This window comes from Ovis aries, chromosome 4 (assembly GCF_016772045.2).
Source record: "Ovis aries strain OAR_USU_Benz2616 breed Rambouillet chromosome 4, ARS-UI_Ramb_v3.0, whole genome shotgun sequence".
In the NCBI taxonomy this organism is placed as follows: domain Eukaryota; kingdom Metazoa; phylum Chordata; class Mammalia; order Artiodactyla; family Bovidae; genus Ovis; species Ovis aries.
In genome coordinates, this window is record NC_056057.1 from 11,991,645 (window position 1) to 12,019,056 (window position 27,412).

At 40.3% G+C, this 27,412-nt stretch overlaps 1 protein-coding gene across 3 annotated transcripts in view; it reads left to right on the forward strand.

The window, feature by feature from the left end:
* Positions 1-19,314, forward strand: part of GNGT1 (G protein subunit gamma transducin 1) — a 27,165-nt gene extending 7,851 nt beyond the window's left edge. Inside the window, exons 2-4 of one of the 3 annotated variants that reach the window (XM_012176340.5) lie at positions 11,027-11,111; positions 13,815-13,920; positions 19,043-19,314. In XM_012176340.5, the coding sequence (XP_012031730.1) occupies positions 11,104-11,111; positions 13,815-13,920; positions 19,043-19,171 (243 nt within the window). In that variant the 5' untranslated portion in view covers positions 11,027-11,103 and the 3' untranslated portion in view covers positions 19,172-19,314. Of the gene's footprint in view, positions 1-11,026; positions 11,112-13,664; positions 13,727-13,814; positions 13,921-19,042 lie in introns of those variants that run through there. The other 2 variants (XM_060414461.1, XM_060414462.1) reach the window with 2 other exon arrangements.
* Positions 19,315-27,412: the final 8,098 nt, after the last annotated feature.

Genomic DNA, 27,412 nt, shown 5'->3' on the forward strand with positions numbered 1-27,412 from the left:
TTGTATACCACGTGGGATCCTCGATAAATGTTTGTTCAGAGTTTGCATTGTACTTTGCACCCATTAGCTCGTTAAATGCCCCCACAATAACCACTTGAGGAAGATACTTTTTTCTCCCCACTCTGCAAATGAGGAAGCTGAAGCTTTCGATAGATATGTGACTCGGCCAAAACTACATATACAAGCAGCACAAGCGGTCTGGTTTCTGGTTCCCCTGGCCTCACTGTGCCCACATCCTTTTCTCCCATGTTCATGGGGACGAAAGTCAGACTCATTTAATAGAACATGTGCTCGTGACCCTAGTTCAGTACCTGGGCAGCTCTATCTCAGCTTTCCTTTCTCCTCAAGTATGAAGTTATAATTGAGAACTAGCAGAGAAGTGCAGTTTAAATGCACTGCTCTAATGCTCCCTAGAGAAACATCTGCCGAAGTTGGTAATCAGATAAGAGGATTGGGAGAGTTAATCGCTAAAGACCTTATTTTCAGGGTTATATTTAGCAGAGAGTAATGGGTCTTGACCTTTCAAGTATAAAGATACACTTCATGAGAAAGTCTTGTTATTTTTATACTCTAGCCCAAATCCCATGTTGGTTATACATTATTTACTAATGTGTCATAATAAGCCATTCAAATGTTCATTTGCTGTAGCTTTATGTAGAAAAGTTTTGTATATTAAGTTACAAAGAAGGGACAACCTGCCATTTGGGGGCACAAGGAGACACGAGCTGAAGTTTGAAAGGGGCTTGCAATGTGGGAGGCCTGGGTTTGATCCCTGAGTTGGGAAGATCCCCTGGAGCAGGAATACCCACTCCAGTATTCTGGCCTGGAGAATTCCATGGACTGTATAGTCCACGGAGTCACAAAGAGTCAGACATGCCTGCTGCTGCTGCTGCTGCTGCTGCTAAGTCGCTTCAGTCATGTCCGACTCTGTGCGACCCCATAGACCGCCTCCCACCAGGCTCCCCGGTCCCCAGGATTCTCCAGGCAAGAACACTGGAGTGGGTTGCCATTTCCTTCTCCAGTGCATGAAAGTGAAAAGTGAAAGTGAAGTCACTCAGTGTGTCCAACTCTTAGCGACCTCATGGACTGCAGCCCACCAGGCTCCTCCGTCCATGGGATTCTCCAGGTAAGACGTGACTGAGTGACTTTCATTTCACATACATCTCCTAGCACTCACGTTTTGTTTTGTTTTTTTCCCTCTTATTGACTGTTAGTGAGAGGAATGAGCTGAACTGAAATGTTGTATTAGAAGAGAACTGAGTACTAGTCTGGACTGGATATACTGAATGAGTCAGAGAAGAGGGAGTTGTTCCTACTGGTCAACGGACTGTCCTGTATTCTCTAGCTTCCTTTCTCTTACAATAGAGGACATGCCCTGGTCCAGAGGTCAACCCCTTAGCCACTTCTCTGGGTCCTTTCTTCTCTTGCTTTCTCAAGGGCTTCACTCACCCCTCTGTGACATCAGCTCTGACCCCTTTCTCATCCTTCAGCACAACACCCAGGTTGTAAGTTTCCATTTGGAGTGCTCTATCTCTGATTTTTTTCATCCCAAACTTGCAGTTCATATTTGACTCTATGGCCCTTTCCTATTAGGACCCAACTTCGCCACTCCCTTTCCCAGCAGAACTTCTCAGAAATGTTATCTTCACTATCTGCGTCCACTTCCTCATCTCCCCCTTTTTCCCACATTCCATTCAATAAGCTTTCACACTGAGAAGAGGAAGAAAAAATGCTCTTGTCAAAGGCAGCCCATCCCGTTGCTACACCCTACTGGACCTCCCAATACTTATGACAAAGCAGCTGGCCCTAAGGTCACCAGAGACCACATTTTCCCAACTATATTTTGTCTAACCTTTCAGCAGTAGCTAACAATTTCAAATCCTTCATCATTCTCGAAATGCCTTTTTTCAGTCTTCATCATACTATATTCTTTTGGTTTTTCCCTCCTTAGTTGATTTAGTAAGACCTGGAAAGTAAGATCTCATAAATATCTGGGGAATAAACAATTTTTTATTATTACCACTCTCCTACTTCTTTTCAAGTGTCTTAAAAACCCAACTTGCTCAGTAGAAACAGAGAACCAGAGCTGCCCTGGGGAAGAAAGTGAGTTGTCATAGAATCTATTTGAATGTCTAGACTCACTCATGCTTAGCTACAGGTTGAAAGAGATTGGTATGCAATCCGTGTAATAAAAATAGCCACAAATACAAAAGCAACTGGCTTTGAAAAACCAAATATGATAAAATGTGTGATCAACTTGATTAGATGGAAGAAAAAAACCCCAAACACAAACTATGTTTTATGTGATAGGAAAAAAACTCTCAACAGGAAAAGAATGATTTATGGAAGGATGTAGTATAGACACAGTAAGAGATAAGAAAGTTGATTTTGTTTGCTGCTTCCGCACCTAGCAATCAAGAGCACCTGGTCCCTGGTAGTTAATAAATATTTGCTGAATAAATAAATGCTTGTTAGTAGCTATCATTTTACTGGCCCATGTAGAAAGAGGAAAAAGAGTAGATATAAAGGGATACCTATGGGTGTTCAACACAGTGTCTGACACATAGTAAATGCTCAGAAGTTATTAACTCATTAATCCATCACAACAAGCTCATTTTCCTTTATTAATTTCATCTCATCTCCTCGTGTTAGAGGGTTCAGGTTAATCCTTTGTTCTCTTCTCTTTTCTGTTTTTTCCTGGCTCTCTCCTAAGCTCTGGCCTTTCCCCTAAACTCCAGACTGCCTATTCAAATGAATGTGTAGCAAGCATTTTAAACATGGGATTCCCCTTCTCAAGTCTTCCCCACCTCAGGAAATATTAAGTTGGTGCAAAAGTAATTGCTGTTTTGCATTGTTGAACTTTGCCGCTTGATACAGGAATACATTCTTAAATAAATGTGGGTCATGTTAATACATCATTTTAATGAACATTTCTTTCTTTATGGTTTTTGCTAATGAATTATTGCTGTTTATTTTATATGTATTTTAGACTATGGAAAAATGATGTTAGACAAAAAGCAAATTCGAGTGATTTTCTTATTTGAGTTAAAAATGGGTCCTAAAGCAGCAGAGACAACTCAAAACATCAACAATGCCTTTGGTCTGGGAACTGCTAATGAACGCACAGTACAGTGGCGGTTCAAGACATTTTGTAAAGGAGACCAGCGCGCTGAAGATGAGGAGCGCAGTGACCGGCCACCGGAAGTTGACAGTGACCAGCTGAAAGCATCATCAAAACTTGATCCTCTTCAAACTACACGAGAAGGTGCCCAAGAACTCAGCACCAACTATTCTATGGTCATTTGGCATTTGAAGCAAATTGGAAAGGTGAAAAATCTGGATAAGTAGGTGTCTCGTGAACTGACTGCATTTCAAAAAAAAATCATCATTTTTAAGTGTCATCTTCTCTTACTATATGCAACAACAATTAACCATTTCTCAATCAGATTGTGACATGTGATGAAAATGGGATTTTATATGACAACCAGCTCAGTGGTTGGAGCAGAAGCTCCAAAGCCAGAGTTGCACCAGAAAAGGGTCATGGTCACTGGTGGTCTGCTGCTCCTCTGATGCTCTATAGCTTTCTGAATCCCTGTGAAACCATTGCATTTGAGAAGTACACCTAGCAAACCGATGGAATGCACCAAAAACTGCAGTGCCTGCAGCTTTGCAGCTGACATTGGTCAACAGAAAATGCCCAGTTCGTCTCCATAGCAATACTCGATCACATGTCACACAACCAGTGCTTTAAAAGTTGAATGAATTGGGCTACGAAGTTTTGCCTCATCTGCCATATTCACCTGACCTCTTGCCAACCAACCACTGCTTCAAGCATCTTGACAACATTTTGCAGGGAAAATGCTCCCATGACCAGACCAGCAGGAGGCAGAAAATGATTTCCAAGAGTTCGTCAAATCCTGAAGCACGGGTTTTATATATATATATATATATATATATATATTTTGCTACAGGAATATACAAACTGATTTCTCATTGGCAAAAATGTGTTGATTATCATTGTTCCTACTTTGATTAATAAAGATGTGTTTGAGCTTAGTTATAAAGATTTAAAATTCAGGGTCCAAAACCGCTATTACTTTTGCACCAACTTAATAGCAGATTCCTTTTTCAGTTGTTCAGACTCAAATCATTGGAGTTACCTTGACTTTTTCTTTCTTCTTATTCCTATATCTGATCTCTCAGCATGTCCTATTATTTTTACTTTCAAAATATGTTTAGAATCTCATCACGTGTCCCCACCTCCACAACTATTACTCTGATTTTAGTCACCATCATGTCTCACCTTAATTACCAAAACTGCTTCATCTCTGCCTCTCCCCTTGCCCTCTATGGTCTAACCTCAAAAGAGCTGCCAGAATCATGATGCTAAAACATATGACAGATAATATCACTCTATTACTCAAAACCCTCCCATGTTCCCTGTCACTCATAATGAAGCCGGAGTCTTTACAATGGCCTGAAAGACCCCTGCAATTCCTGATAGCACATGCTATTCTCATCCCACACTCATTTGATCATCACTTTCGTACTGGTTCACTGCTACCCTTGCTCTTACTGATCCCTGGAACCGCCTTCTCTTAGATACATGCAGTGCTCTCTTAGACACGCCGTCGCTCCTTTGGGTCTTCATTCAAATAGCACTGTCTCAGAGAAGCCTGCCCTGGCCACTCTCTCAATGACTGAAATAACTTCTCTTGACATTTCCTTTTCCTTCCGTGTTACATTTTTCCCCTTAACACTTTTCACAATATATTGCTACATTTAATTTCTTAAATCTTATTTATTGTTTGTCTCCCACATGAGAATGTAAGTGTTCCAAATTTTTTTTTTCTCTGCTCTATCTTCAAGAATCCAGAATACTATATGGCACATAATAGAACTCAGTAAATATTTATTGAACAAATGAATAAAAATGTAAGCTATTATTCGTTAATAGTCCCAAGTATAATGTCAAGATGAAAAAGAAAAGTACGAGAAGAGAAAGTTTATACCCATGATTACAAGTTTATTGTACATAACAGAGTGGATTTGTGTCCGAAAAATGTGTCAAGCTGAATGTTTATGAATCAACATATTTGAAGTGTCCTAACAGCATTTCTATTTCAAAGAATCTGTGATTGATTCTCTGTACAAAACAAAGGACTTTTAAAAATTAATTGTAGTAATTTTCTCCAATATAGTCCTTATAAGTTAACTGTTTTATTAGTCGAGTTTTCTTCAAAATACTCGAATCTATAACATTTAAAAGTAAACATAAGACAAGTAGCCTTCTAACTTTACACTGTCCTTGTTGTTGTTTAGTCACTAGGTCATGGCAGACTTCTTTACGACCCCATGAACTGTAGCCCACCAGGTTCCTCAGTCCATGAGATTCTCCAGGAAAGATTACTGGAATCGGTTGCCATTTCCTACAACAAGGAATCTTCCTTTAATTCTAAATAAAATTTCAAGAAACCTATGGAAACTCTGAAAGATATTAGTGAGACTCTAAGCTACTCTATTGAAAACTATGGAAAATTCTTCAAGAGATGGGAATACCAGACCACCTGACCTGCCTCTTGAGAAATCTGTATGCAGGTCAGGAAGCAACAGTTAGAACTGGACATGGAACAACAGACTGGTTCCCAATTGGGAAAGGAGTGTGTCAAGGCTGTATATTGTCACACTGCTTATTTAACATATGCAGAGGACATCATGAGAAACGCAGGACTGGAAGAAGCACAAGCTGGAATCAAGATTGCTGGGAGAAATATCAATAACCTCAGATATGCAGATGACACCACCCTTATGGCAGAAAGTGAAGAGGAGCTAAAAGCCTCTTGATGAAAGTGAAAGAGGAGAGTGAAAAAGTTGGCTTAAAGCTCAACATTCAGAAAACGAAGATCATGGCATCCAGTCCCATCACTTCATGGGAAATAGATGGGGAAACAGTGGAAACAGTGTCAGACTTGATTTGGGGGGGCTCCAAAATCACTGCAGATGGTGATTGCAGCCATGAAATTAAAAGACTCTTACTCCTTGGAAGAAAAGTTATGACCAACCTAGATAGCATATTCAAAAGCAGAGACATTACTTTGCCAAGAAAGGTCTATCTAGTCAAGGCTGTGGTTTTCCCAGTGGTCATGTATGGATGTGAGAGTTGGACTGTGAAGAAGGCTGAGGGCCGAAGAATTGATGCTTTTGAACTGTGGTATTGGAGAAGACTCTTGAGAGTCCCTTGGACTGCAAGGAGGTCCAACCAGTGCATTCTGAAGGAGATCACCCCCTGGGATTTCTTTGGAAGGAAGGATGCTAAAGCTGAAGCTCCAGTACTTTGGCCACCTCATGCAAAGAGTTGACTCATTGGAAAAGACTCTGATGCTGGGAAGGATTGGGGGCATGAGGAGAAGGGGATGACAGAGGATGAGATGGCTGGATGGCATCACTGACTCAATGGACGTGAGTTTGAGTGAACTCCGGGAGATGGTGATGGACAGGGAGGCCTGGCGTGCTACAATTCATGGGGTCGCAAGGAGTCCAACATGACTGAGCGACTGAACTGAACTGAAAAATAAAGTCTGTCACTATTTCCACTGTTTCTCCATCCATTTGCTATGAAGTGATGAAACAGGATGCCATGATCTTAGTTTTCTGAATGCTGAGTTTTAAGCCAACTTTTTCACTCTCCTCTTTCACTTGCATCAAGAGGCTCTTTAGTTCTTCGGTTTCTTGGAGAATGTTGAGCATTACTTTACTAGCATGTGAGATGAGTGCAATTGTGTGGTAGTTTGAGCATTCTTTGGCATTGCCTTTCTTGGAATGAAAACTGACTTTTCCAGTCCTGTGGCCACTGCTGAGTTTTCCAAATTTGCTGGCCTACTGAGTGCAGCACTTTCACAGCATCATCTTCCAGGATTTGAAACAGCTCAACTGGAATTCCATCACCTCCACTAGCTTTGTTCATAGTGATGCTTTCTAAGGCCCACTTGACTTCACATTCCAGGATGTCTGGCTCTAGATGAGTGATCACACCATCGTGATTATCTGGGTCATGAAGCTCTTTTTTGTACAGTTCTTCTGTGTATTCTTGCCGCCTCTTCTTAATATCTTCTGCTTCTGTTAGGTCCCTACCATTTCTGTCCTTTATCGAGCCCATCTTTGCATGAAATGTTCTCTTGGTATCTCTAATTTTCTTGAAGAGATCTCTAGTCTTTCCCATTGTGTTCTTTTCCTCTATTTCTTTGCATTGATCGCTGAAGAAGGCTTTCTTATCTCTTCTTGCTATTCTTTGGAACTCTGCATTCAGATGCTTATATCTTTCCTTTTCTCCTTTGCTTTTCACTTCTCTTCTTTTCACAGCTATTTGTAAGGCCTCCCCAGACAGCCAGTTTGGTTTTTTTGCATTTCTTGCTGCAACCAGCTCATTAAACATGGCCGAGAGGAGCTACCCCATGTCTGAGGTCAGGGGCAGAAGCTGGGAGGACCCCATGCCCGAATTGTGGCGGCCAAGAGGAGTTATCCCATGTCTGAGGTCAGGGGCAGCGGCCGAGAGTGTCAGGCTGCAGGAAAGGCTGAGAGGAGCCACCCCGCACCCAAGGCCAGGGGCAGTGGCCGGGAGGAGCCAGCCCAGTCCAAGACTTTATTTTCGGGGGCTCCCAAATCACTGCAGATGGTGACTGCAACCATGAGATTAAAAGTTGCTTGCTGCGTGGAAGGAAAGTTATGACCAAACTAGAGATAAAAAGCAGAGACATTACTTTGTCAACAAAGGTCTGTCTAGTCAAGGCTATGGTTTTTCCAGTGGTCATGTATGGATGTGAGAGTTGGACTATAAAGAAAGCTGAGTGCCGAAGAATTGATGCATTTGAACTGTGTTGTTGGAGAAGACTCTTGAGAGTCCCTTGGACAGCAAGGAGATCCAACCCGTCCGTCCTAAAGGAAATCAGTCTGAATATTCATTGGAAGGACTGATGCTGAAGCTGAAACTCTGATATTTTGGCCACCTGATGTGAAGAACTTACTCATTTGAAAAGACCCTGGTGCTGGGAAAGAAGCACCGGGGAGGTGGGAGGAGAAGGGGGCGACAGAGGATGAGATGGTTAGATAGCATCACTGACTCAATGGACCTAAGTTTGAATAAACTCCGGGAGCTGGCGATGGACAGGGAGGCCTGGCATGCTGCAGTCCATGGGGTCGCCAAGAGTCAGACAAGACTGAGTAACTGAACTGAACTGAACTGAAGCTACTCTATTCTATTAGGAAGCCCAATGGCTCAGTGGTGAAAAAAAAAAAAAAATCCATCTTCCAATGCAGGAGATGCTAGATTGATCCCTGGGTTGGGAAGAGCTCCTGGAAGAGGACATGGAAACCCACTCCAGTATTCCTCCCTGGGGAATCCCACGGACAGAGGAGGCTGGCGGGCTACAGCCTATAGGGCCACAAAAGGATCAGACATGGCTTAGCGGCTAAAACAACAACAAGCTACTCTACACAGTTCTGTCCTCAGCATCCTTCACCCATACCTACAAAACCAGCGAAAACGCAAACAATCTGGCCGTTTAAAAGGCCCCCTAGGGGGCACTCTTGCTCCCCCTGAGAACCAGTGCTCTTTCTCCCCAGCCTCTACTCCTCTAGGCTTTTTTGGACCTTAACTCCTCTGATGGTAGCGCAGGGTGGAGGAAGAGGTAAAATGCGATGTGTCTTCTACCTGATGGGAGTATCTGCCTTCCCTGAGTTAGCTGTACCTGCCACCCTGGCTTGTTGCTCTATGAGTCTTCAGCCCTCTCTTTATACTCTGGTGAAGGTTGGGGTGGGGATACTTGGTAGCAGTTCCAGCGATCTGACCTAGCACCTCTTAGGACTTTCCATGGAGGGTGGCCCAAACCTCAAAGTTTAGAGTATATGGCCTAGGCAATGGAAACTGGGCATGGAGGCGCCTAGTGTCCCTGGTTGTCAATTCTGTGCTCTCTTTCTCTAAACAGTTCCAGAGGAATGGAGTCCATGAAAGAAAAGCAAATCCAGTCTTTTAAACTGGTTTGAAGAGTGTAACTGGGAGTAGTTTGCTAGAATGGAAATCATCCCAGACCAGAAAACAAACACTTGTGCCATAACCCCAGCTCTGCTCTTACCAACAGTGTGATTTGGGGCACGTCTGTTTTCTGGATCCCCTTTGCCTCATCTGCAAATGGAATAAATAGTAATGAGATGATAAGATGGCCAAAAGCACATGAAAAGATGCTCAACATCACTAGTTATTAGAGAAATGAAAATCGCAACTACAATGAGGTATCACTTCACACTGCTCAGAATGGCCAGCATCAAAAAAATCTACAATGCTGGAGAGGCTATGGAGAAGAGGGAACTCACCTACACGGATGGTGGGAATGTAAATCGGTACAGCCTCTATGGAGAACAGGTTTCTAAAAAAGCTAAAAATAAAACTACCATAAGATCCAGCAGTCCTGTTCCCAGGCATATACCTGGAGCAAACCAGAATTCCAAAAGATATACAGCCCAGTGGGCACTGCCACACTATTTACAAGAGCCACATATGAAGCCACTGCCACACTATTTGCAAGAGCCACAACATGAAGCTCCCTGAGGCTATCAAAACGTGAATGGATAAAAAAGATGTGTGGTACATATATATAAGGAATATTACTCAGCCATAAAAAAGAATGAGATAATGCCCCTTTTCAGCAACATGGATGGACCTAGAGATTGTGATACTGAGTGAAGTAAATCAGACACAGAAAGACAAATATCATATGACATTGCTTATTTATGGAATTTTTTAAAAAAGGTACAAATGAACTTATTTGCAAAACAGAAGTAGACTTACAGATATAGAAAACGAACTTGTGGTTACCAGGGGATAAGTTGGGGGGAATAAATTGGGGGATGGTGTTGAAAATTACACTACTATGAAAAAATAGATAATAGAAACCTTGCTGTATAGCACATGGAACTCTACTCAATACTCTGTAATGACCTATATGGGAAAGGAATATCAAAAAAAAGAGTGAGTATATATATGTATACAACTGATTCACTTGGCTGTACACCTGAAACTAACATAACATTGCAAATCAACTATACTCCAATGAAACTTTTTAAAAAGTAATTCTATGATATTATATCTAAATGCTTTTAAATCTTTGACTTCAATACAACTCTGAGCATGGAGATACACACACACACACACACACACACATATATATATAGAGAGAGAGAGATATATATATATATATATATATATATATATATATATATATATATATATGTATATCTCCATGCAGATAATATAGGCTGTGCTTCACTGTGTATCTAGGTGTCCTTGAGGGTGGTCAGAGTTTTGATCTTCACTCTTTGAATTTTTCCATACAAGACCTATGGTATCAAATTTGGCAAGCATTCTGAAATTGTCGAAGATTCACTTTCTAAGACTGACATCAAATGAAGTGTGTTTTGCTTAAATTGTTATTAAATATGGTGAGTCAGAGCATTTTAGAGTTAAGAAATCCTGTGTTAATAATGTCAAGTTAGGTACTGGAAGGGAGAATAAGATGCCAGCTCACAATACGTCTCTCTGGCATAAGGGGTATTTTGAGCTGATTATTTTTAAGAAACAGCAGACATAGGAGAAGCCATGAAAACCAAGAAGAAGTTATTCTTTTCTAAGAGACATTTATATTTCTAAGAGAACTCTCTGTAATGGTGTCTCCCTCTCTGTACCAGAAAGAAGAGGATGAGTCTAAATCTCTAAAAGCTCTTATCAATGGAGAAGACAGCAACTTATGTCTCACAGCCCTTGTTGACTGTGCTTTGCCTGAATACCTCCCATAACTGACTCCTCCTCCCCCTCCATAGCATCTTCTTCTGTCTTTAGCAGGAAGCAGTGTTTAAGGTGGTGGCTTGGGCCATTTGGGAAGGTTACTCAGTTTTCCTGGGTCTCCCCCACGTATACAGGAGGTATATGTGTTGCTAAACTTCTGTTCATTTTTCTTCTATTAATCTTTTATTACAGGATGGTCTCAGCCGAGAACCTAGAAGGGTAGAGAGAAAATTATTTCTGCTCCTCTACAACATCTTGCACTTCTCTCGATGTCGAGGTAAATATTTCTGACATAGGCTGCAAGTGGCTTTATCAGTCCTTTGTGATCCTCTTCTGTATCTGAACAATATACAAAACAAAACACAGTGGTAAGGACATATGTTATAAAAGATATGAGTGCTGTTGTAGAGGTTCTTATAATCTATTGTGTTTCAGTGTGTCTCAGAAGCAGATCCTAAGACAGAGACCCTTTTCCAGGTGATTTATTGAGGGTGAATTCTCAGGAGAGATCTCTGATGAGGAAAGCAGGATGAAGGAGGAGAAGGTATGAGAAGATGTAGTTTCAGAAGTCTAGCTTCATCCTGAACCCATGGGATGCTCAGGAAGGCTCTCAGCTCAGTTATATCAAGGCTTTTCAGCCCAGAGGCAGTGGTCTGGACTATCAGAACCCCACTTCAGACAACCATTTGCTACAGAACACTCACAGGGGCCAGTTGTCATAACCTGCCAGGTATTATCAGTTGAAGGTTTTCATCAGCCAAGGGAAAACATAAGCAAAGGTGTCTGTCAATACCCACAGCTTCTAGAGGGATAAATAACCCACCCTGGAAAGAGAAAGAGGAGTCTGGAAAGGGCACCAACAGCATCTACTACACGTGGTATTACAGGACCTAAATCGTGTCCTCGTGATATCCATTAAGAGCACTTTTAAAGCCACGTATCAGCAAGTGACCAGTATAACAGCACAATGTGAAAGTCTAGAGGTACAGAGTAAGTGAGTCACATCAGCTATCATGTACTGAGTGCTTGCTCCATGCCCCAAGTGTTATACAATCTTTATTCTTCTCAAGCAAAGAAATCTGCGATGTAGATACTATCACTGCTCCTATTTCCTAGTAAAATGAGTCACAGAGAGATTATAGAACTTGATCAGGACCACACAGCTAGCAAGTGCTGGTGGATGATCATTTTATTGCCAATATATGGTAAGCCTTCTTCTCCTCAGTAGAGAAAGCCCTGCCCTAAATCGAAACCTCTTACGTTGGGCTTCTGTTTCAACAAGTTCCTAAAGTGATTCTTCAAAGCTGTTGCCAAGTGGAAAACATTCTCCAAGGTGGGGAAAAGTTGTGCAAAGGACAATGTCAACAAATAAAAACGATCCGGAGAAACAGATGTGCTTGTGAATTTTTGCAGGTAGTCTAAAGGAGGTGAGAAGGAAGGTAAGAATAAAATTGAGAATGGGCTTTCAAATACCAAACAACAATTGCACAGTGGGATTCATAGAATAGAAAAAAAATAAATGCAAAATGAAAGTTAAAAGTATAGGAAATACTGGCTTTGGGTATCCACTGGAGGGTCTTCTCTGATGGCTCAGATTGTAAAGAATCTGCTTGCAGTGCAGAAGACTGGGGTTGGATCCCTGGGTCAGGAAGATCCCCTGGAGAAGGGAATGGCTACCCACTCCATTATTCTTGCCTGGAGAATTCCATGAACAGAGGAGCCTAACAGACTACAGTACCTGAGGTTGCAAAGAGTCAGACAATGACTGAGCGATTAACACACACACGCTCATGTCCATTGGGTTTCCTCTTCTACCTCTCTGGTGGCATCAGTAGGCATTTATCCCTGAAAACAGGCTAAACTATCTCTTTTTTACTCAGAGAAGAACAGAGTATTATAAAACTAAGAAGGAAAATAATATTTCCTCAAATGTTTTGGAAATGAAAATACTATATAAATTAATTGCTAACATATGAGTAGCAGCATATTTTTATGTATGTGTATGACTTTAAGCTCTTTTCCAAAAGAGCATATGACCCGAGCATATCTAACTTTCATCAAAATATGTCATCATAGAAGTTGGATTAGAGACACGAAAGGAAAGACAAGACTGAAGAGGACAGATCACAAAGCATGATGCCACTTGGATACAATGAAATATTTTCCAGGCAGTTTCCTAAGGGAATCACTAAAATACTATGCCGTCTTTCCCACTACCCACGGATCTAATTAAGAAGAAGAAGATATTGCTACTGCCCTAATTCTTTTATAATATACATTGGGAGATCAGACTCACCACGTCCCCTTTAACCTGCTGCATTTGCTCATCATTGCTATCTAATTCATTATGACAGTAATATACAAAAAGAAAAAAAAAAAACACTCCAGGTATAATCTAAGTCATATGCTAGTTTGTTCCTAATTAGCAAGATTATTTGTTGGTGTATTTTCATTCTGTTGGTTCCTATGTCAATCCATTATTTATAAGGGACTTATAATGATACTTTTTGTATGTCTCTCTGTTAATATCAGATTAAATACTCTAGTGATTTAGAGAATTAATGGGCAGTCCTCAGTGACCTCAAACTAACATAAATGGCATAAATCATATAATGGAGGGTTTTGGAGTTGGAGATGAGGGTTGCAACCTCAAGTTTATACCCTGTGCCAAGAAATAGGGAAAAGGAGCAGCACTGGATATTTAAGATAATATACTGAGCAAACTGACCTCGCTTCACAAACCTAGTAGCAGGTGTTTAGAGTTAAATACTTAATCACATTAGTGAAGATTATAAGAAAGCTTTAAAATCTCAGGGCTAGTGCGTAGGCTAGTATTGTTTGGAGAGCATTCAAGAGAAATTGGTTATCAAAGGAAGTTAAACAGTTCGCTTAGTAAGTTCAGAGCTGAAGGAAGGTTTGGTTTACATTAACTTGAAGTGAGTCTGACAATTCAGGTGTATAAAACTTTCTACTTTTTCAGCAGGCAGAAGATGCCAGTGATCAACATTGAGGACCTGACAGAAAAGGACAAATTGAAGATGGAAGTCGACCAGCTCAAGAAAGAAGTGACGCTGGAAAGAATGATGGTAAACTGCTGTCCTCTTTTGAGTTTTATTTGTAAGGGAAATCTCCATTGGTAAGGGTGTCTCCTTCTCTATGGGGCTTCCCAGGTGGCACTAGTGGTAAAGAACCTGCCTGCAATGCAGGAGACCTAAGAGATGTGAGTTCGATCCCTGGGTTGGGAAGATCCCCTGGAGAAGGAAATGGCAACCCACTCCAGGATTCTTGCGTGGAGAATCCCATGGACGGGGAGCCTGGTGCACTTTGGTCCATAGGGTTGTGAAGAGTCAGACATGACTGAAGTGACTTAGCATGCATACAAGCACTCACTCCTCTGTATCAGGAGGAGGAGAATGACTCTTAAGTCTCTAGAAACTCTTATCAGTGGGGAACACAAGGATTTCAATCTGCTTAACCACCATCCCCTTGTTTACTGTTGTTAAAAAAAAAATGTAACTGAGTAAATTTGAAGATATAATTGGCCTTACTAAATAATTCATGGATTGAGCAGCATCCCATCTAACAAGTAGAAAGGCTCACCAAGGAGCTGTGCAAAATGGAAGGTTTTTTATAGGGACAGAGGGGCAGGACAAGGAAGTCATGAACAAAGGAAGAATTATTTCAGGCAGGAGCAACTTCCTTTGGGGGAAGAGCAGGAGATCTCTCATGCAGACTTGGAAATTCCGGTGTGTTAGGTTTACTCTTGGGAAACGTTGAAACTGCAGTTAAATTAGATATTGAGTTTTGGTTTGTTCTGATGTGGGGCTTAGCACACGTGACTCCATTTGCGCCTGTCGTTTGTTTTTATTCTTTTTTTTTTTTTGACACTGTGCTTTTCTTTTATCCTTTTTTTTAATGAAAAATGTTTATTTGGAGCTGTTAATTACAGTTCAGGAGACAGATTTGGGTAAAACTTGGAGAGTGTTCCAGGGAAGAGAAAGTCAGGGGCTTATAAGGGCGTAGCCAAGAGATTGTATTCTAACATAAGAAAGGGAAATATTTGTCCTTCAGGGATAGGTTATCACGAATTATTTTAAGGTAAAGAAAAGTGTTAGTTGCTTAGTTGTGTCCAACTCTATGAGACCCCATGGACTATATAGCCTGCCAGGTTCCTCCGTCCATGGGACTTTACAGGCAAGAATACTGGAGGGGGTGGGTAGCCATTCCCTTCTCCAGGGGATCCTCCCAACCCAGGGATTGAATGCAAGTCTCCTGCTTTGCAAGCAGATTCTTTAGCATATGAGCCTCCAGGGACTTTTTAGGGTAAGTGTCTGATCATTACCTTAAGCTCATAACTGGCTGTCCACACCCCTGTCATCCACACCATCTTCTTTTGTCTTTCATTGTAGTAGTATTTAAGGTGGTGACTTGAACTAATTCAAGAAGCTCCTCAGTTTTCCTGAGCTTCTCCCTTGTATACAGAGGGTATCCATGTTTTTAAACTTGTTTTTCTCCTGTTAATCTGCCTTTCTTATTACAGAGTAATCTCAGTTAAGAACCTAGAAATGTAGAGGGAAAATTATTTTTCCTCTTTCACATCACTAACTGGAGAAGCTCAGTACAGTTGAAAATAAGTTTTTCAGATAAAATTCATCAGAAATTAAGAAAATTAATAATCATAATTATCTTTTGATTTAGAGTTAAAATTAACAGCCTGGAAAACTATGTCCCATAAGCCAAATCTAGCCCTTGGCCTATTTTTGTTTTTGTATGGCCACTAAACTGAAAATATTTTTACATTTTTATAGATTATTTTTTTAAAGGGGGTGGAGAGAGAAAAATAAAATGAAGAATATGAAACATCATATTTTTTAGCTAAGCAATAAAGTAAAGCAATGCATATGGGCATTTTGTTTTCACTTTGCTAAATTGATGTTTCTCTTTATTTGATAGTGTTCAAATACTTAGCCAAGACGTCATCCCCTCCAGCATTGTCATGGCCAGTAATGAATGAGTACATTCTATTCCCTCTTTGAAAATAAAAATGAGGTCAGGCACAAGAACTCGCTGGTTTCTCCTACAAACATTTGTCAGACATTAAAAACCGTTACCCGAAGTCCTTTCCCATTAAAAGGAGCAGAAATGGCAAAGAAATAAAGCTTTCCACCAAACAGTGACTGGCGCTTGGAAAATGTAGATATGTATTTCAGATCTCTTTGTTTTAGGAACATCAGTAGGACAAAAACTCCTCCACAAGTCATAAGAGTATATTTCATGTTTCTTAAAAAAAAGCTTGTTTTATCAGGCCAAAGTGAAAAATGAGTTAGTATTATCTTCAAACTTTGCTCAAAACTCTCACTCCCACTAAAAGTTGGAATTTTGGCTTCTTTTATGTTTATAATTGTCTCAAACTTCCCAATTGCCCTTTCCATACCGGCCAAACATACTTTGTTGTAAAGATAAAAATTAAATCTTTAAACAGCACAAAAGCTTGGAACATACACCAAAAAAGTTAAAATCCTTATCTTTATGATGTGTGGGAAAATAAACTTTTGAGATAAAGGAGTTAATGATTTTTTCTTTTATATTTGAAACATCCAAAAGCCGTTTTGTTATTTATATAGCCAGGATTATTTTATATGTAGTTTGGTCATCTTCATTTTCACTGTTCACTCTGGCAGGTTCACCTGGGAATTATTGTTTCGGATAGACATCACATACATCCCCATTTCGTCAGGCTTTCTGGTTCCTTTTCCTATTACATAATGTGTCTTTGCTCTTGGAAGTCAATTTAATTTAGTATCAGACTGCCAAAACTACACACACACACACACACACACACACACACACACACACACACACACACTCAGAACTTTCCAGGCCTGAACCCAGAACTCTGACATAGGATGGCATAGTGTCCGTCATAGTATAGTTAAGCAGGTCTCCTCCGGAACCATATCTGACTCAGATTCCAGCTCCATGACTTTTTCTGTGTAACATTCACTTAACTTAGCTAACTTACCCATGCCAGTTTCTTCTTCTATAAAATGGGAATAGTAACAATAGGTAATTATTATTACTTTAAAAATTACTATTGATATCTATGAACCAAACTGATCCATAATATGCCTCAACCTTGCTATCAAGGTGGTAGCATTGTGAGACTCCCTGGAGGAGGAAATGGCAACCCACTCCAGTATTCCTGCCTGGGGAATCCCATGGACAGGGGAGCCTGGCAGCTTATAGTCCATGGGGTCACATGAAATCAGACAGGACCTAGTGACTAAACAGCAGCATTGTCAAACTAAGACAACTCTTGGCAACCAATTTCTAAAAAGATTTGTGATGACTTTAAGTGAATATAATAAGCAAAAACAAGAGGCAGTCTTTGTAGTTAACAGCTACCATTTGCTTCTCTATCTATGCCAGGTATTTAATGCAACCTGTGTTCCTTCTATTTCGTAGATGAAGTAGCTAAACCTTAGATAAACTGCTTTAAACAAGGACACAGCTGGTAAGTGAGCAGAGCCAAAATCAAACCTGGAATCCCCTGAATCCAGTGTCCATGTTCTTTCCACCGTGCTGTGTAAACTTGTATTAAACTGTATATACTTATAATAGAGTTTTGAGCCGCACACCCTCACGTAGGATTGTAGGTAATCACTGCTCCTCAGCATCCTCAGATCCTAACCGGACACTGTCAGAACTAACTCTCACTGATTCCTATTGCTGACATCTGGTGGGGGCCCAAAGAGCTGGTGTTTGGAAGAAGGGGAAAAAGTGAATCTAAATCTCAAGTTTGAATTTTGAGGAGGAAAAAAAAGTGATTGTAAATCACTGCATATTTCAAATTGATATTGTTCAAATGTGTGCATAAACTCCAAGTATCGTCCTAGGAAGGAGCCCCCTGACCAGTGCCCCCCAGTTAGAAATGATTTGTTCTAACATGCAGATAATGAGTTTGCAGAGTTATCAGTAGTTTTAAGTCTTCTGTCTGATGTTGCTTAGAACTTCCATGAAAAAAATGGCATGAAGATTTTATTAAAACAAAACAATAAATTCCTTAGATAACTTCCAGAATGGTTACTTCATGGACTGCCAAAACTAAACAGCCTTGTGTTAATGTCATGATGATGTATCAAGTGAAAACATAACAAGTTGACAATTAAAAGAAATGAATAACATGGTCCCGAGTGTGTATATGCATATGTATACATATACACAACGCACACACATATTTACACATGTATATAACTTTGCGTCTCTCTAAACAGTATGTTATATGGTACGTTAACAGACTTTGACTGAGTCCATTAATTAAAATACTAAAGCCTGATTTTTCACGAAGTCATTACTATAATAGTGCAGATGACCAAGGAGCAAGCTCATAAACAAAACAAATGATTTGGTTCAGCCATTATTTTTTTACTGAACACCAGTAAAATGTAAGGGTCTTCCCAGGTGGCATAGTGAACCGACTGCCAACGCAGGAGACGTCGGGGAGGGAAGATCCCCTGGAGTAGGAAGTGGCAACCCACTCCAGTACTCTTGCCTGGAAAATACTATGGTCAGAGAAGCCCAGCAGGCTACAGTCCATGGGGTTGCAAAGAGTCAGCCATGACTGAGCATACATATACACACACACAAATAAATAGGTTCTGTTCTAGATGCCTGTGATACATGTGAACAAGTCAGCCAGAGGTCCCTTTGGAGCTTACCTTCAAGTTCACAATCATGATCCATCATTAGACAAGCTTGAAATAAAACTACAAAGTGTATCCTTCTGAGAATCCAGGAGTGGTGATAAGCCTGGAATTCAACAATTATTCATTCCCTTCCACCTTCACAGGCCACATGTTTGGAATGCTTACTCTGGTAACATTCTTGACTTGCGTTGTCAGCTGTGTTCTGATCCCTGGATCCTGTCTCCTTTAAAGAGGCTGGAGGCAGTATCTGCTGAGAACCCTTAGCTGGAGTTTGGCCAGCTGATTAGCCTTTGCTCCAAGATATCTACAAGGACAGAGGAGGGAGCCGCTGTCAATGTTTCTTCTTTTATACAAAGTATGAGTGTGTTGGCAGAAAGCAGAATCACATTAAAAAGATAGAACACACACACACACACACAAATGGTTATTATAAATGCATTCTTGGATTCTGAAGTATTCTCCATTAAACCAAATGAATCATCTCTTTCTTTTTTCCTTTAAGGTGTCCAAATGTTGTGAAGAATTCAGGGATTATGTTGAAGAAAGATCTGGGGAGGATCCATTAGTAAAGGGTATCCCAGAGGACAAAAATCCCTTCAAGGAGCTCAAAGGAGGCTGTGTGATTTCATAAGAATTTTTTCTTCTTTTAAATCCCGTGGAATATCTTGAGCTTTAATGACGTACTAATGTTTGGTCATATGTAATAATATGGTTCAGCGTATACATAAATTTTAAAATTATAAATATAAGTGGTTAATAAAATTTGGAACATGATAATGTGTGAGTCTATGGTTTTCTGAAGTACTTACCACAGGGTTTAACACATAATTGGCAACAAATATTGATTGATCCCTTTCTTTAACAATAATATGCTTTATAATGAGTTTATATTATTCTGGATGCCAGCATATAGTAAATGTTTTATGTTTCTCCTTTACCCTTTCAACCGCCTTAATATTTCACCTAGAAATTTCCTGGTTACACCTATATTTTCCTCAACCGTTCTCTTCTTGGGTGAGTAGGAAGTCTATTCTTTTGAGTCGTGGAAGACCTATATTTGCAGAATGTGTGCTATGAAGATGTTTGTTGTTGATGCTATGGTTTTTGTGTCCCTTTCTGAACTCCTACTCAGAAGCAATGGTTTTAACATAACCTCTTTCTACATTATTACCAATTGTCCTTGTCAGCAATAACACGACTTTTCCCCAGAATCCCAGCTGGGTTAAGTGTTCAGCCTGTGGTCATGGAGCACGGTGGATTTAAGCAGCACATGTATAAAGGTTATGAGAAACTGGAAAGGTCTGGCTCTGGCACTTTGCTGCCTACTTGACTTTGGATAAATAATCTTTCTAAATCTCAGTTTCTTCTACTGTAGAATAGGGATAATGAATTTCCTTTATAGTCAATCCTAAAGCAAATCTACCCTGAATATTCATTAGAAGGACTGTTGCTGAAGCTAAAGTTTCAATACCTTGGTCACCCGATATAAAGAGCCAACTCATTGGAAAAGACCCTGGTGCTGGGAAAGATTGAAGGCAAGAGGAGAAGGGAGCGGCAGAGGATGAGACGGTTAGATAGCATCACCAACTCAATGGACATAAATTTGAGCAAACTCCAAGAGACAGTGGAGGACAGAGAGCCTGGTGTGCTGTACTCAATGGGGACTGAACAACCACAACAAAATATACTAGTTTAACTACAGTATTTAACATAATATCTGGCATGTAATAAGATCCAGTAAGTGTTAACCAGTATTATTACTGGAAACAGAACAAGACAAAATATTCAGAATCCTTTCAGATACATGCTATTCCCTGCCCTCCCCACGAAGACTCACCAGTATAGTCTTTTTTTTCTGGGGCAGGGTAAAGATGATAGAATAATAGCTATCAACTGCACTATCTTCCTAATCAGTTTCTTCCTGGCATCTTACTGAGTTTTCATAAACAAATTTCACCATCTTTGTGCTGATGACTAAGAGAGAACTTGCCCATGCTTCTGTAACACATGACGAATGGTAACCTGAAAACTTTTTACTGCAACTCGGAAACTATTTTTGTTGTTAGTGGGTTTTTTTGTTGTTGTTGCTAGCCCACATTTACAGTGCTGTTTTTGAATACATCAACATCAGAATACTTAGAAATGCTAATTGATTGTCATCCTTTTAAAAGCAAGATAAAAGACCTTTGGGTCTGCAAGGGAATCCAGAGATGGTTTCCAGGGCTTTCCCAGGTGGCTCAGTGGTAAAGAATTCACCAGCCAATGCAGGAGACACAAAGGGCACAGGTCAAGAAGACCCCTGAGAGGAAGAAATGGCCACCCACTCCAGTATTCTTGCCGGGCAGATCCCATAGACAGAGGAACCTGGGGGGCTATAGTTCATGGGGTCACAAACAGTCAGACACGACTGAGCACCCTCGCACACAAAGGTTGTTTCAGGTTTGGCTCCTACAGTGACCTCCTACTCTGACCAGAATAAATGCTCAGCAGAGATCTATTGCCTCTTGTCCAGCCCCTTTTCTTAACACGTATCAGACTGAGTCCAAGCTCATACTGCTCACCGCACAGCAGACCAGTGATCTAGAAATGAGTTGTTGGAGCAAGGAATAGCAACTTTATTCAGAAAGCCAGTATACCAAGAAGATGGTGGACTTGTGCCCCAAAGAACCATCTTGCCTGAGTTAGAATTTAGGCTTCTTTTATACTAAAGGGGAGAGAGTAAAGTCAAACATTTCCTGGTTCCTGTCAGCCTCTAGAGAGGATGTGTTAATGTCTTCCTTCCTGCAGTCATTCGCAGGTGGGCCTGGTCAGGATGCTTCCTGTAAGCTAAACAAAGGTATTTTCCCTAAATGCTCATTACCTGGGAGGCAGGGTTCTCAGAGATTGGCCTTTTTGTGTAATTTCAGTTCACAGGTAACATCCCTTTAGAGATTAACTCTTTTGTATTGATAGGATACAAAAGGTTCTTCCCTATTACATAACGTGTTGTTTATTTGCTAAGTCGTGTTCAGCTCTTTTGTGGCCCCATGGAACGTAGCCTGCCAGGTTCCCCTGTCCATGGGATTTCTCAGTCAAGAATACTGAAGTGAGTTGCCATTTCCTTCTCCAAGGGATCTTCCTGATTCAGGGACTGAACTCTGGTCTCCTGCATTGGCAGGCAGATTCTTTACCACTGACCTGGGAAGTCCCATCATATGATATGCTTTTTACATTAAGGGATTCCAAGATAGACTACAGGAGTCTCATCTCTTTTTTACCTCTGCAGAGGCTTTTCTCCCCTGCTGTGGAAAATAATAAAAACCCTCTCCAACACCCCTACCCACCCAGTACTGCCCGTCGTCTCCCTTTCCTATTCTAATTTTCCTCCATAGCACCCATTATCTTTTAGCATCCTACATATTTTATCTATTTGTTTAATTGTGGTCTATCTCTAGAGTCTTTTTCCACGTGCCATTTAATATTCGTTAAGTGTTCCATATATCTTTCTTTTTTTATTTTCCTGATTAAAAAAAAACCAAAGTCTTGGCTTTGGCATTTACTGACATGTATAGTTTTAACAATATGCTTACCATCCATCTCTCAACTGGAAATAGATTTGGGAGCCAGATGATTCTAAATCCAAACCCTGACTAATCCACTTTCTAGTTGAGACCTTCAGGTAAGTAATTTCAACATCTGAACTTTGTGAAATGGATTAAGATGGATCCTTATGTGACTATTTCAAATCATTTAGATGGGAGGTAAACATATAGGAAAAAGGTAATAAATCCTACTCCTCTTCTATGCTCACTAAAAGCACTCTTTGTCTCTCACTCCATCCCCAGAGTATACCTCCTAAGTCATTTAACATAACCTTGCTTTCTCTTACTATAATGTATATGGTTGTCTTAGTATTAATGCTATACTGTAAATTTCTCAAGCCAGAAGCTCTGTTCATCTTTGAAACTACCATACCAACTAATAAATTGTCTATACAGTTTAATTAATGTAATAAGTGTTTAATTCAACTAAAAGCAGGCAAGGGTGGTGCTTTTTATGTTGGATAATTTAGAATTCCTGTTGGCTTATCTAATGATGAAACCAACCAGAGACGAAAAATTCCTGTTGCTTTAAAATACAGATTGTCAGCAGAAATTTGAATAAGATAAAAATTATAGGAAGGAAATATAGAGAAAGATGGTCCAGGAAGAGGGAAATAAGATCATGACTGTTTTTCAGCCTACATAGCTACATCTGGTGGTGAGTGACTCTGGGTTTTTTTCAGAAATTATTTCAGGGCCACGCAATGAACAAAAACTAAGGAATTAAACAGGAATGAACAAAAAAATGCTCCAGAGTCTTAGTATTTGGCTCTTCAACAGAACTTCCTAATATTCGTGGAAATGGGTTAAGTACACATTCTTACTATGTCATTTGAGATACTTGAACTTTTCTGTTTTGTACACATAAGTGAGTTTAAACTTTAGCCAGAAAAAAAAAGAAAAAGAAAAAACCTCTATGTTATTTTAATTTGGATTGATTTGATTTTAGCCAGATTTCCAAACAAGGCTAATTTCAAACTTCCTAAATTCTTCAAAGAATATATTGCCACAAGGAAAACAGTAAACTGAGTAATGAAAATGAAATGCCGTAGAAATTAATAATGCAGTGGAAGTTAAAGTCTTCTACAAGATTGATAAATCATTTTGATACCATGAATCATAAGTAACTGTTAATAAAAACTGGAGTATCAGACCTGGTCATCCTGTGATTTCCTATTCTTTTCATTTAGAAGAGGAATCTTATAATAAATTGAACCAATATCAAATGAATGGACTGCATCAAATGCGGGTAAATATTTTCCTGAAAGAAACAATCATTTTAATGACCTAAAGAGTCACCATTTACTTTATAAATTTTAGAAGGGTAGAATTTGGGAGATAACCTAGTTTAATCTATACCTACAAAATAGATGCAGAGAGGATCCACATCTTATAAAAATTACAAAGCAAGACAAAACAACCCTACTTTTTTTGAGTTCAAGTTAGTATTAAATCACTTCTCTGGTGGCTCAGCTGGTAAAGCGTGTGCCTGCAATGCTGGAGATCTGGGTTCAATCCCTGGGTCGGAAAGATCCCGTGGAGAAGGAAATGGCACCCCACTCCAGTATTCTTGCCTGGAAAATTCCATGGATGAAGGAACCTGGTAGGCTACAGTCCATGGGGTCACAAAGAGATGGACAGGACTGAGTGACTTCACTTTCTTTAGTATTAAATCAACTCCAATACAACTAACTTCAATATTTTCTTTTCTTTATATGGATTTTTAACAGCATACATTAGAAAAACAGTCAAAGAACTTTTTTCTTTTCTTTGTATGTCAAGGTATATATGTCATAGCCTTTGCCCTTTTATACTTTAAAACTGAAACTAACCACATGGTTAATTTTTTTTTTTGTCAGATTCTTTAAAACATTTGTCAGGAGCCAGTGGGCTGATAACAGGTTTGTTTCTGATTATGTCTGTCATCTTCACTGAAGAATGGTTTCTACACATACTATTTTGCAAAACAACTTCTATTAGAAGTAATATATACAAGTAAAAATCAACACTACAGTTGGATACAACTAATAATGGATTTTAACATTTGTCTATTCAAAATCTTTGCTTGATAAATATGTTTTGAGAATTTATGAGAAATTGCTTACCATGGTTGCTCTCTGGGACATGAATGTCATGCTTAGGAATGGGGAGCTACCTGCTCTTATTTTTGTTTTTTAAGTACCCATCATTTTACCATTTAAAATCAAACAACAACAACAAAACAGTTTTCAGAATGCTGTGTGATCATGAGATTTCAGCATTTCCCAACTCATTTTAGTGTAATCAATTTACTTAATATGATATTAGCATGTGATTTTGATTAAAACTATGAATTTTTAAGTATACTAATATGCACTTCATCTCTAATTTAAGTCTGATAATACTGTGGAAAAAGTTAAAGAACCATTATGGTTTTATAACTATCACTGCAGGCAACTAGATGATTTCACAGGGAAGAAATTTCCAGGCCAAAATAACCCTACTTTTATGATTTGGAACAGGCATACATTAATTTACTTAACCAACCTATTTAATTTGGGTGCTGAGCTTATTTAATTCAAACCACATTAACTTCCTTTCACTAACTTATTTAAGCTATTTTTAACCAAGTTTTTAAATTTAAGCAATGAGGAAATTAGAAAAAAAAAGAATCAGTTCTGAAGACAGATTCGGCTTTTTTGTCTTAGCTCATTGCTTGCTAACAGGGAAAGCTCCCGCAGTTCATCTAATTTTCTTTGACCCTGGGAGCTCCTAGAATGTGTGGTATTTTGAATATAGAAAATGAAGCTCCTAAATATTTTTCTTTGTAAAAGTGGTTTATCAGATGTAGATACATAAAAACAGTTAGAAATGAAACCCACTTTAGCTAGTTCACCCCTCCCTTACGCCATTACATATCTCACAAATTGGAAAACTAAAATCCAGAAGAAAATAAGTGACTTTTCCTAGTGATGGCCAGTGGCAGAGCAAGGACTGGAACTCATGGGTACTCATCAAAGATTCATTTCATTCTAATAGATTCAATGAGGATAAGTGGGTGGAGCCTAGTGAGGAATTATGAACAAAAAATCCTCTGCTTACAACACAGAGAATGGTGTTGTGGCTAAAGCCAAGTACTCTGGGATACTCAGTTAAGGCCTACACTCAACTTGAATTTTTTAAAATTTATTTAATTTTTTTTGAAGGATAATTGCTTTACAGAATTTTACTGTTTTCTCTTAAACCTCAACATGAGTCAGCCATAGGTATACATATAATCCACCTTTTTGAAACTCCCTTCTGTCTCCTTCCCCATCCCACCACTCTGGATTGATACAGAGCCCCTGTTTGAGTTTCCTGAGCCATACAGCAAATTCCTATTGGCTATCTATTTTGTATATGGTAATATAAATTTCCATGTTACTCTTTCCATACATCTCATCCTCTCCTCCCCTCTCCCCAGGTCCATTCAACTTGAATTTGACTCTACAGGCAGGAGGTCATTTCTGGGGAGAAGGAAACATGCATCCGACCACTTGAGATACTTTATTTTCCTTTCTTCATGCTTCATTTTTCTTCTAGTCTTTTGAGCATCATTTGGGAAATAGATGGGGAAACAGTGGAAACAGTGTCAGACTTTATTTTTTTGGGCTCCAAAATCACTGCAGATGGTGAGTGCAGCCATGAAATTAAAAGACGCTTACTCCTTGGAAGACAAGTTATGACCAACCTAGATAGCATATTCAAAAGCAGAGACATTACTTTGCCAACTAATGGCTATGGTTTTCCCAGTGGTCACGTATGGATGTGAGAGTTGGACTGTGAAGAAAGCTGAACGCTGAAGAATTGATGCTTTTGAACTGTGGTGTTGGAGGAGACTCCTGAGAGTCCCTCCGACAGCAAGGAGATCCAGCTGGTCCATTCTGAAGGAGATCAGCCCTGGGTGTTCTGTGGAGGGAATGATGCTAAAGCTGGAACTCCAGTACTTTGGCCACCTCCTGCAAAGAGTTGACTCATTGGAAAAGACTGACACTGGAAGAGATTGGGGGCAGGAGGAAAAGGGGACGACTGAGGATGAGATGGCTAGATGGCATCACTGACTCGATGGACGTCAGTCTGAGTGAACTCCAGGAGTTGGTGATAGACAGGGAGGCCTGGTGTCCTGCCATTCATGGGGTCGGAGAGAATCGGACACCGCTGAGCGGCTGACCTGAACAAGGTTTTAGATAGTTAAAGGGAAACTGTGTATGGCAGGCAAACATTGGTCTCATCATTCTTCCTGGCTTTACAAAGTAGCAGCTCGATTCATATGGCTTTCCAGAAAGTGGAAAAACCAAAACCAAGTGGATCCACTGCAAACATACAGAAAGATGCTTGAGCCAGGAATTCAAAACCCTCGGTGTCAAGTGTCATCCAAACCTTGACAGATGGGGCATGGAGAAATACTTTCTGGTAGGACTTTAAATTTGCTACTTCTGTCTTCTCCAGGACCATCCGTTTATACTTCAAACACTACAATTACTCCCCTGAAAAAAGAATAAAATCCCTGCTGTTGAGGATGCCAAGTTATTAACGTCAGAGCCATAAACAATATTCACATCCCAATGCCCTTTTTATCCCAAATTTGTAAATGTATTTCAGGCATTTAGCAGGCTGGTTGTGTTCACATCAACAGATGTGGTGCGCGTTTCTGAGATTATAGCTCAGTTTCGTTTTCCTCTTGGGCTTTTTCTTAAGCGTCCGCATTTCCCCACGGTAAACGTGTGTAGTTGAGGGGAAAGTTACATACTGTGTATTTCTAAAACTCTTGGAGAAGTGAAGGGCCGTTATTTCCTGCCTGGTAGTGTCCTCCTTTTCTTGCTTCAGGAACAAAACCCGGATGTGACTTGGGAAAAGAGGGGGTGGGGAAGGAACAAAAAGTAAAACTTTTGTTGTTTCTCCAGGAAAGTGGACTAGCTCAACTCCTACCCTTGGGCCCCAGCCCAGGAGGGTCCTCCCGCGGGCGTGGCAGGGTCGGGAGCCGGGCCGGGTGGGGCCAGCATCCCCGCGGGAGACCGCTCAGCGCGCAGCCTCTCGGCCTCTACGGGCCGCCTTTGCAAACTCAACCCTCCGCGGGCTCCCAGGAGCAGATCTCCTGGTGGTGTGGGGACCTGACCAAAAGGGCAGGAGTTTTCGGATCCTGGGACGCTAGGGTGAACTGGCGTGGGGGGATCTCGTCGGGGCGCTGGGACCGCCGCTGGGAGAGGCGGTCACCTTCTGCGCGGGCGGGGCGCCCAGGCAGCACAGTTCGTTCGGGACGCGCCCTGGTTTGC